General features: G+C 41.9%; 1 protein-coding gene across 1 annotated transcript; it reads right to left on the reverse strand.

The window, feature by feature from the left end:
- Positions 1–63: 63 nt before the first annotated feature.
- Positions 64–11,590, reverse strand: LOC130267627 (aldo-keto reductase family 1 member C3-like). The gene is made up of 9 exons (XM_056517669.1): positions 11,345–11,590; positions 8,843–9,010; positions 8,509–8,625; positions 8,266–8,343; positions 4,698–4,820; positions 3,808–3,917; positions 3,418–3,583; positions 2,782–2,864; positions 64–2,683 (listed from the first exon to the last, which is right to left on the reverse strand). Exons 1-9 carry the CDS (start codon positions 11,429–11,431, stop codon positions 2,641–2,643), a joined length of 975 nt encoding a protein of 324 aa, XP_056373644.1. The 5' UTR covers positions 11,432–11,590; the 3' UTR covers positions 64–2,640.
- Between the last annotated feature and the right edge of the window lie 298 nt (positions 11,591–11,888).

Below are 11,888 nucleotides of genomic sequence, written 5' to 3' on the forward strand. Positions count from 1 at the left end.
CCTTGACACTTGTACAACCCATAAAGCTACATTTTTTTGGCAAAATAAAGACACGGACACTGCTAAGAGTAGGATATCTATGTTTATTGTAATCTTGAAAATATATGGAAAAAAGACAGAGATGGCAGAGATAGTGCCGTTATCTAGGTGAATACAGGTGACATTGGATCACAAAGCAGAAAATGGGGATTTATCTATAACACTAGTGTTGCTCGCGAATATTCGCAATTCGTATATTATTCGCGAATATCGCATATTCGCGAATTCGCGAATTTCGCGAATATACCACTATATATTCGTAATTACGAATATTCGTTTTTTTTTTTTGTTTTTTTCTTCACAGTACACATCACAGTGATCACCCCTCTCTGCTTCCAGCTTGTGTGGTGTAAAGAAGGCTCTAATACTACTGTGTGAGACTGGCGTGCGAAAATTCGCATATGCGAATATTCGCATATGCTAATTATCGCATATACGCATTTTCACATATACTACTTTTTGCATACGTGAATTTTCGCATATGCGAAAATAAAACGAGAATATAACGAATATGCGAATATCCGCGAATATATGACGAATATTCGTCCATATATTCGCGAATATTCGCGAATTCGAATATGGCCTATGCCGCTCAACACTATATAACACTTGGAAATGTTCCCATTTAAATCAATAGGCCATAGTGATCTATGGGGATGCTGTAGCACAAGGGAAGCTAGTGGTACAGAATAGTCTTGGTATGGGAGACCTTGGTGTGGTTTCAAGTCCTGGGTGGTAACTCAAAGGGGTACTCCGGTCCTAAGAATAAGATGTCTGATCATGGGGGTTCTGCCACTGGGGACCCCTTCCATCTCTCATTCCGCACCCACCTTTGTGAGCGCTCTGCAGCGCTGGAGGCTCCACCAAGTGTTAAGAGTTGTGACCATGGGGCTGGAGTATTGTGATGTTACCACTCCGCCCCTGTGTTTGGATAGGGGATAAGATGTCTTAGGGCCGGAGTACCCCTTTAATGATGCAGTTAGTAATGTAACATTGTGGTTTATTGTAATCTTGTGCTGGCAGTTGACAACCAAAGTCTGGTCTTCAAAGGGTCATCTTTTCCTTAATGCACAAAATCTGGGGTAACCTATCTGTTTACAGGGGAACTCCGGTGGAAACAAGTGGAAAAAAATGTTTTTAAAACAACTGGTGCCAGAAAGTTAAACAGATTTGTAAATTACTTCTATTTCAAAATCTGAAGCCTTCCAGTTCTTATCAGCTGCTGTATACTACAAATATACTACAGAGAATCTTGTGAAGTTCTTTTCAGTCTGACACAACAGTGCTCTCTGCTGACACCTCTGTCCATGTCAGGAACTGTCCAGATTAGAAGCATATTCCCATAGCAAACCTCTCCTGCTCTGGACAGTTCCTGACATGGACAGAGGGGTCAGCAGAGAACACTGTTGTGTCAGACTGAAAAGAACTTCACAAGATTTTCTGTAGTATATTTGTAGTATACAGCAGCTGATAAGTAGTGGAAGGGTTAAGATTTTTAAATAGAAGTAATTTACAAATCTGTTTAAAGGGGTACTCCGGTGAAAAACTTTTTTTTTTTTTTAAATCAACTGGTGCCAGAAAGTTAAACAGATTTGTAAATTACTTCTAATCCTTCCTGTACGTATTAGCTGCTGAATACTACAGCGGAAATTCTTTTCTTTTTGAAACACAGAGCTGTCTGCTGACATCACGAGCACAGTGCTCTCTGCTGACATCTCTGTCCATTTTAGGAACTGCCAGAGCAGCATATGTTTGCTATGGGGATTTTCTCCTACTCTGGACAGTTCTTAAAATGGACAGAGATGTCACCAGAGAGCACTGTGCTCGTGATGTCAGCAGAGAGCTCTGCGTTCCAAACGGAAAATAATTTCCACTGTAGTATTCAGCAGCTAATAAGTACAGGAAGGATTAAGATTTTTTAATAGAAGTAATTTACAAATCTGTAAAAAAAAAAGTTTTTCACCGGAGTACCCCTTTTACTTTCTTGCACCAGTTGATTTGAAAAAGTTTTTTTCCATCAGAGTTTCCCCTTTAAAATGTCCCTGTTTTTTTTAGAAAAACACTTCACGAGTCAAGCAGACATGTCAAAAATGTTGGTCGCTTGGGAGTGTTCAGACCCCAAGTAATCTCTAGATATCATTTCATTCCCCAATTGGCCACCATCTCTGTCCAGCAGCAGTAGATCGGCCCTTCCAGTGCAGCTAGAAGGAGATTGTGGGAAGTGAAGCGCTCCAGCGATCTTGAAAGATCAGTCAGGGTCTGAGCAGCCAAAGTTCAAGCACTAAAAATGTTTTCACTTATTTGTCTGATGCATTGAAAATGTTTCTAAATAACAGGGACACATTCCGGATAAGTTCACAGGAGGCAGAATTGCTGTAGATTTAACCCGCGGACGTTCTCTGGTAAATTCATAGCGGAATACAGAACCGATTTTTACAAATCTCCTTCCCAAGCTGCAAATTTATTTATGACGGAAATAGACCAAGATCTGAAGTTCTTCCTGGCATTTGCGCAAAAGTAAAAATGTATAAACTTTTCCATAATTCATATATAGAGGCCAGATATCGTCATAATGGTTTTGGCGCAGCAAAATGGATACATTTAATATTCTTCATGGAATGGAAACTTCGGGTGATCTTTCCATCTGTAAAATCCGAATGAATTATGTTACAATTGCGAAACTGGGGAGGGGGCGGGGTGTTCCTGATTCGATAGCATTTTTGGAAAACATTTCTTACTTACTTAGAGACAACAACGTAGCGTATGTTTTGGTTCAATCCATTCAGGGTTTTTATTTCTTCTTCACTCAACTCGAATTCAAAAACCTAAAATTGGAATCACCGAAGATAAAAGTAAACTTTTTAGACATCATAAAAGTAAAAAAAATCATTTGGCAATTGGCAGAAGAATCTGTCTACAGTATAACTAAAAAAAAACTACATTTCTTGAAGGGTGTAAGAATGATAAAAAAAATCTAATAAAATAATAATATTTATTTAACCCTCTAATGCCCAATGACATGGGCCAAAGCCAGGGTGTGTATATCTTGTAATCTATTGTTATTTTTGCTCCAGTATTTCCAAATAGCTGTGAATTAAAATCCCCTACCGTCTTGTATATACTGTTCATACAATATGTAGACCTAGGTATCTACATGGTACAACCAAACCCTGTGTAGTCATGTACTGCTATCTTCTCTCTGCCCTTCTTCTACCAGCATATGGCTTAGAACTTGAGTATGAACACCAACGTAAAAGTTAGAAGAGCGAAGGTGGAAAAGGTGGCATGACCAACATGGTTTGGCCATAAGATGTTACTGTGAGGAGATCTTCATTGGACCACTATCGAAAGTATGCACCTTCTTCTCGAGTCACCTACCTGAAGGTTCTCCTTGATCCTCTCAGCCTTGAAACTCTTAGCAAGAACCACTATCCCCCTCTGCAGCATGTGTCTCATTGCCACTTGGGCAGGAGTTCGGCCATGTTTTTTTGCAATTGCATTGAGCACAGGGTCCTCCAGCAGGATTGGAGCATTCTGGTCAATCCTGAAAGAATAAAGATAAAATGTGGATAAATGTTATATGATTTAATCTTAAAGATGAGAAAGCAACCCGGAGTGTGACCTGGCGTATCAGTCTAAACTAAAGTCTACGTGGCCGAGTGCGGAGCTTGGCCTTTAGGATTAGGGAGAAAAAGTTAAGATCTTTGGTCAGCAACTTCAATTTGTCCAATTCTGAGAGAATTCTCCTTTCCCTATATCATTTCTTACCAGTTCACATCACGAGTGGAGCCCAACACCCCATACGCCTCCAGGACTATGTCGTGTGACTTGCAGAACTCCAGCAGCTTTGACTGATTCAAGTAAAGGTGACACTCCACCTGTAGATGGGCGAAACATCTCACATATATTCACTGATAGATAACAACACAGATAGGATGTACTACAGATACCAGTGGTGGTTTCATAAGGGAAATTGACTAAATGAAAGGAAGTCTCTGGTCTGCAGTGACCATAAAAATAATTATTTCTACTATGCGCTATATTATCTGCTATAGAGGAACCTACGTTAGGTACATCGGGATTGGGGGGGGTGCATTGTCACCACTAGGATGTGAGCTTTCCAAACCCTACAAACAGGTAGCATGTCTAAGAAAATAGAGATCTCTCAAAATGTGTTGCTGGTCTGAATAACTCAAATCGGCTATAAGATTGAATTCTTATTCCCATTCAGATTTGACAGTGACAGTACAGGAGCAGGAACTTCTAACAAAGGCATTAGTCCCAGCTCCTGTATGCCCTCTGAATAACCATACACATTTTCTGGGCCGGGGGCAATGCTTCCAGCCCAGAGAATGTGTTTACTAGTGTGAACGATGATGCATAAACCATTGCTGCTTATCTCCAAGCAACTCAATGTGTACAGGAGCAGGGACTCCTACCTTTGAAAGGAGTCCCTTCTCCCATATGTAGTTTCTGTGGCACCCTGCACTTTCACATAGGGTGCCAATGACATCTGAACGATTTGCCCAAAAAAAATGTTTTGGGAAATCCTGAAAGTTTCAGATTTTTGAAAGAAAATACTGAATGGATTTGATTTGTTCTGAATCAGTTCAGTCATAATTTATTTAAAATACAATAAACTATTGGGAGACAGTTACCTGGTTGCACACAGGTTTGTATCTCAGTCCCGGCATGTTGAGGATGAGCTCGATTTGTTTGTGGTTGAAGTTGGAGAGGCCAATAGATTTCACCAGCCCGGCTTCTTTACAATCCTCCATAGCCTAAAGTTAAAAAAATTAATAAAAAATCAAACAATACAGATGAGGCTCTCCAATGCTTATTGTTGCCCCTTTGCTTAGTAACCCTTAGATTCCAAGGAGCAGAGTTTAAAAAGTGACAAGCCAATGGGCACCATTAAAGAGCACCTCATATATGAATGGATGAGAATGTGACGTTTCTTGTTAAAAAAACTATGTATATGATGTATACATCATATGCAAGTCTATGTGTTTCCATTGTGAAAGACTTCAAATAAACCTTGTATGGTCATACTCCCTTCAATCTATAGAGATACAGATATGGTGGATAATAATATGATTGCAGGATCAGACTACATAGGATTTGTTTGTAGTCTGTTACAATTTTGGTGTTTTTTAATTATTGAGATTAAAAGCTAAGTTTTATTCACTTCCCACTCCTGTTATATAGTTATATTGCTGGAAGAATTTATATAGCGGAGATGGACACCATTACAATATCCATGTTCCGTTAGCCTGTTACCATGGAAACATAAGTCTGTAAAGGAGCTGTATACACCATTGGATTTTTTTTAATGAATGAGGGGGCGTGACAGCTGTGGTCGCCCGTCAGCCAGCATGGACTAGAGTTTGCTCCATGCACCGATTGACTGGGGTGCCGCGCTGGAGATCACGGGGGGTCCGATTGGCCGGACCCCGACGATAAGACATTTTATCCCCTATCCTTTGGATAGGGGATACGATATTTAGGGGGGAGTACCCCTTTAAGGTTCCTGCTGCTTATATGTGTAGAAAGCACAATAAAGATTGTGATGAAACATTTAGTGTAAGCCATAGGGGGTGACATCATCCTCAATCGAGGAGGAATAAACCAATATAAATGCCAGTTGAATATAAGAAGACTCGGTGACTTAAAGGGGTACTCCAGTCGAAAACATTTCTTTTTTTAAATCAATAGGTGCCAGAAAGTTAAACAGATTTGTAAACTACCATATTTTCCGGCGTATAAGATTACTTTTAAACCCAGGAAAATCTTCTCCAAAGAGGAGGGTTGTCTTATACGGGTTTAGGGCGGGTGCTGCAGCGTACCTTATAAATAGGAGTGACTGCGTCCCCCTAGCAATGCCAGAGATCCCCAGTGGGCTCGAGTTTATGCCGCTACAGTGCTGCCTAGCACTGATCTGCACGTCCAAATATGGCAGGGGCTTCCGACTCGAGCCCACGTCATACCGGCCGGCCCCCAGCTGATTCCTCTAGCTGGGGGCCGGCGTTAATAGCTGACATGCGGCGATCTCCGCGACTGGCTACTAACCCTTTAGATCGCCGCTGTCAGCTGACAGCGGAGTCTAAATAAAGGTGCCTTTATCCTGTCCCTGGTGGTCCAGTGGGGTGGATCGCCTCCCCCCCTTCCCCCCCCCCGGAAGCGTGATCGCGCGCGCGCGCGGGGGGGGGGGGGGTATCCACTCCTGTGGTAGCCGGAGGGCTTTATCAATTGAGCACAGAGCACACAGATCAATGTGGTTTTATGAAACCACATTGATCTGTATGAGGAATAAAATGATTCCTCCTAAAATTCCCCTAAGGGGACTAAAAGTGTAAAAAAAAAGTTTAAAAACACACACACTAACCCCTTTCTTATTAAAAGTTTAAATGACCCCCCTTTTCCCAAGTTCCATATAAAAATATATAAACATAATAAAAAATAACATATGTGGTATCGCCGCGTCCGTAAATGTCCGAACTATAAAAATATATTGTTAACTAAACCTCACGGTCAATGGCGTACGCAAAAAAAAAATCCAAAGTCCAAAATAGCGTATTTTTGGTCCCTTTTTATACCATAAAAAAATGAATAAAAAGCGATCCAAAAGTCCTATCAAAACAAAAATTGTACTGATAAAAACTTCAGATCACGGCGCAAAATATGGGCCCTCATACAGCCCCTTAGGCAAAAAAATGTAAAAGTTATAGTGGTCAGAAAAGGACAAAATGTATTAATTTTCGTTCATGTAGTTCTGATTTTTTCCAGAAGTACGACAAAATCAAACCTATATAAGTAGGGTATCAATTTAATTGTATGGACCTACAGAATAAAGATAAAGTGTCATTTTTACCAAAAAATTTACTGCATAGGAACGGAAGCCCCCAAAATTTACAATATGGTGTTTTTTCTTCAATTTTGTCGTACAATGATTTTTTTTGCCCGTTTCGCCGTAGATTTTTGGGTAAAATGACTGATGTCATTACAAAGTACAATCGGTGGCACAAAAAAAGAAGCCCTGATATGTTTTTTTAGGTGCAAAAAGGTGGAAAAAACGAAAGTGCAAAAACAGAAAAACTGCATTTGTGAGATCTGAGAGGCAGAGAAGGAAGTATGGTAACAGGATACGAGGGCGGGCCAGATGGGTGAAAGAGGCATTTACCATTCTGATAGTCTTGGAGACAGGGAGGGCTGCGCAGGCAGGGAGAGCTGACCAATCCAAGCAGGCTTTGTATACAACAATAAGACAATCACTGGTAAGGTACCGTACATCGCGGTAGAGGGGTAGTCTGGGGGTTATCCTATACGCCCAGTCATCTTATACGCCGGAAAATATGGTACTTCTAATAAAAAAACTTAAAGGGGTATTCCGGGCAAAAACATCTTATCCCCTATCCAAAGGATAGGGGATAAGATGTCTGATCGAGGGGGGCCCGCCGCTGGGACCCCCCTCCCCCCAATTTCCCTGTAGCAGCCCGCACCCCTATGTCTAGCTGCGTCTGAAATTTCGGAAACCTCCGGGCTTCCGAGATGGGGACGTGATGTCAAGCCATGCCCCCTCCATTCATGTCTATGGGAGGGGGCGTTGCGGCCATTACGTCCTCTCCCATAGAAATGAATGGAGGGGGCATGGCATGACGTCACATCCCCGTCTCGGAAGCCCGGAGGTTTCCGAAATTTAAGAATGCGGGCTGCTGAAGGGAGATCGCGGGGGATCCCAGCAGCGGGCCCCCCGCGATCAGACATCGTATCCCTATCCTTTGGATAGGGGATAAGATGTTTTTGCCTGGAATACCCCTTTAATCCTTCCAGTACTTATCAGCTGCTGTATGCTCCACAGGAAATTCTTTTCTTTTTGAATTTATTTTCTGTCTGACCACAGTGCTCTCTGCTTACACCTCTGTCCATGTTAGGAACTGTCCAAAGTAGGAGCAAATCCCCATAGCAAACCTCTCCTACTCTGGACAGTTCCTAATGGACAGAGGTGTCAGCAGAGAGCACTGTGGTCAGACAGAAAATAAATTCAAAAAGGAAAGAACTTCCTGTGGAGCATACAGCAGATGATAAGTACTGGAAGGATTAAGATTTTTTAACAGAAGTAATTTTCAAATCTGTTTAACTTTTTGGCACCAGTTGGTTTAAAAACATTTTTTTCCAGTGGAGTACCCCTTTTAAATATAAGTCAAAATCTTAAGAAGGTCTCCATACCTTCCATGTATCTCGAATATCAGTATTGTGAAAGATCAGTTTTCCGTTTTCATCTGTTGGCTGTAGATCATCACCAGGCTTAAAATAAAAAAATTAAATAATAATAAATAATAAAATAATAGTCGTTATAAAAAAAAAATGACAATATTTGGTATAAAAAAGAAGGGAGACCATGACAAGCTGGACGTGTCCTACAGTCTCCCCCTAGTTCATTGGGGAAAAATTTAAGGGCAATATCCAGACCTTGAACTCCACGGGAGTGTGAATGAGAAAGAGATCCACGTAATCCAGCTTTAGATCTCTTAAAGACCTCTCAAGGGCCGGACGGACCAACTTCGGGGAGTGAAAGGTGCTCCACAGCTAGAAGGGGGAAAACAAAATATAAAGTGAGAATGAAACTGAGAAAGTAAATACATTTCGATACATGTGGAATTCTGGATGATGGCTGAGAACCCCAACACTGTAATGGGCACCATTAGTGGTTGTCACCTTGTATCTTACACTTGTGTGAGTGACCAAGATAACAGATGAAGAGGACAACTGATGGCTGTCTATAGAGATATATCATTACCATTACCTTACTAGTATAGAACACTTCCTCTCTCTTGACCGTCCCGTCCGCGATCTTCGCATTGATAGCTCGGCCGACCTCAACCTCATTGCCGTATATGAATGCAGAGTCAATGTGTCGATACCCGACCTCAAGAGCAACTTTCACAGCCTCTTCTGCCAGAGACTTGGGAAACTAAATGTAATGATATGATATCAAAGTAGACATAAACTTATAACAATGAGACTTTGTGAAACATTTATTTTGATATTGAATACATTGAATAGAAGTGCAGTCAATGTCATGGTCAAAGTCTTCTCCGATTGTATCTATTTTCCTTATCTTACCTTTGGAACTTGTCTAGACCTTCACAAAGGCTTCTTCCAGCTACAACTAAGTGCTGCTACCCACAGTTTTTTTTTCTGCCTCTGCCCCTGATATTGTTCCTGTTGAGCTACCCCTGGTACCCTTTATACTGCCCTGCTGTTCTGCCCCCAGGTGCCTTTCATGCCTCTAGTACTTCTATGTATTGTGCTCACCACACCCCTATTTATTGTGCCAGCTGCACCCCGTACTGCACCCCTATGTTTTAGTCTGTGGCATCATGTATTATGTCTGCACCACAACCTCTTATTTTACGCTTGTTATTCCCCCCATTTATTATATCTGCAGTTTCCCAGGATAGGTGTTCGTATGGTTTGATGAAGCATCACTTGAGTGCATCCTGTATTGTTTGTGAGGTGTACTTTTACGCTATCATACTGCACTTTGGTGTATTGCCTGTAAGCACTCCAATACAATTTTTTATCTTTTCTTCTTTGCCCGTGCTGCATAAAGTAAAATAACAAACTTTAACTCACCTTCCGCCACTCCCCTGGTGGGCCAATAATGTCTTCTATCTTCTGGACCTGGTCTTCCGTATCCTGGAGCCAGAAACGTCACACTGGGCTGAGCTTGTCTCTGGCCACAGCGATGTCCCATTTCAGCCGGTGATACGGTGGGTGCAATGTCATGTAATGGGCCTGGGCAGCAGGGAGTAGGTGGGACATCCTGTATATTTACTTTGCCTGACCAAAATGACTTATTTCTTTATAGAAAACTTCAGGTCTTAGGGCATTGCAATTTCAAGGGCCGTCTATGTCTTGGTGAACCTTGGATCAGACCAGATCTTTTTTTTCGCTGTTGGGATTCTCAATGGATCTACCATCTTAGGAACGACTCATCTGACTACAAAAAGGAAGGTGCATCTGGTTAACCCAAATCGGAGGTCAATCCATCACGGACCAGTGCGGACCTCACCGAAGGTAATATGACCAAAGAAAGTTGATGTCCAGCCGGAGAACTCGTGCAATAAAACTTCCAGAAAAAGTTTATTCCATAATCATATGCAGATACAGGTGTGGACAAGCAAAGTGACGTGTTTCAGCCTACACAGTAAGGCCTCTATGAGGCTGAAACGCGTCCCTTTGCTTGTCCACACCTGTATCTGCATGTGATTATGGAATAAACTTGAAGTTTTATTGCACGAGTTCTCCGGCTTGACATCATCTTTCTTTACTCATCTGACTACCTTCAGAGCCCATGCACACTGATACAGCTAACCCTTCCTTAATACTGTGTCTGTCCTGGGGGTCATGGCACACCTGCTGGGTTCTATATATTGTCCCTGCTACATCCTCATATTTTATGCCTGCATTGTCCCTGTATCTCTGCCGTGCCCCCCATGTATTGTGCCTTCTATGTCCCCTTGTATTATGACTAGTGAGCCTCTATGTACTTTGCCTGTTGTGCCTTCACGTACAATATCTACTGACCTTACATGTATAATGCTGTTCTCTCTCTCTAGAGCAGGCATAGGCAACCTTCGGCACAGCTGATGTTTTGGACTTCATCTCAAAGGATGCTTTTGCAGCATTTTGGCTGTAAGAGTATCATGGGAGATGTAGTCCAAAACATCTGCAGTGCCGAAGGTTGCCTATGCCTGCTCTAGACCCTCTCAATACCATGCATTACCTACTTGGCTGTAGAAGCAGGTTATAAAAGAGGAACCGTGAATGACTGCACAAGAACTCTAGGGACAAGGGCAAGCATCGCATATGAAACTCTGCCAAATACAATCTGTTGTTCTCCGATATTTCAGACTGGGGAGTGGCCTTCACTGTACAGATCCTCAATAGGATGGATGAGAAGAAATACATAAACTTTCCTATCCTTCATGTTCACATATATCTAGCACAGAGACAGTTACATCAGTCTTCATAACAATCCCTTACTATTATAAGCTGTGGTGCTAACTTTATCATATGACGTTGTCGGCAAATTTCTTAACTTACGTCACCCTGGAGTCTTATCATGATATTACTATCATTATTTTCACCTACTAGATATTTGTCTGGTAGTGAGAGTTTCTAAAGCTGTGAATTTTATGGCTAAATAAGAAACTCTCAGCTTGTAGCTACCAGCTATGACAATCCACCTTCTGGGGAGCAAGAAACTCTAGACTTGTAGCTACCAGCTCTGACAACCCACCTCTTGAGGAGCATAGGTGCCCAGTCCGACCACCGGTATCTTGTGCCCATCATTCAGTGTAATTCTTGAATGTTTTGTCAGCACCATAATGCTGCTTGTAGCTCAAACCCGTCCTGAAGTTCGTTGTGTAAGCGTTGACTTGTTGGCCGAGCCCCAGCAGCTCTGCTCCACCTCTTAGCTGTGTTATAGTTCACGCAGAAAACTGGACTCTCTCTACGCCCAGATTCCGATGGTCACCAGAAGACTTGTGCCAAGATACTAAGATTATTTTCTGCAACATAATTCTAATAAATATGCTCTGGAATTTTTTTACTAACCAAAACACACTCAAGGTCAGACTCACTAAACTTAGTAAGGAGGGGGAGCACTTCTCTGTTCAGCTTCTCAGCTACTGTAGTAAATACTAAACAGGATCTTATACACAGTGCCAACCCTGGACACAAAGCAAACAAGAGGCAGTCACAACTCAAGGCAAAAGCAGTATCTGAGTAAAGGGATTTAGGAGTAATTATTTCAGAAGACTTAAAGGTAGGAAGACAATGTA

Source organism: Hyla sarda, chromosome 4, assembly GCF_029499605.1.
Source record: "Hyla sarda isolate aHylSar1 chromosome 4, aHylSar1.hap1, whole genome shotgun sequence".
Classification (NCBI taxonomy): domain Eukaryota; kingdom Metazoa; phylum Chordata; class Amphibia; order Anura; family Hylidae; genus Hyla; species Hyla sarda.

Excerpts from the sequence above, each read along its gene's own strand:
- LOC130267627 (XM_056517669.1), bottom strand. The coding sequence starts at position 11,431 with ATGGTGCTGACAAAACATTCAAGAATTACACTGAATGATGGGCACAAG. Across the intron at positions 8,626-8,842 it reads AAGTGTTCTATACTAGTAAG|CTGTGGAGCACCTTTCACTC; the intron begins GTAATGGTAATG and ends TCCCCCTTCTAG. Across the intron at positions 4,821-8,265 it reads ATATTCGAGATACATGGAAG|GCTATGGAGGATTGTAAAGA; the intron begins GTATGGAGACCT and ends TTTTAACTTTAG.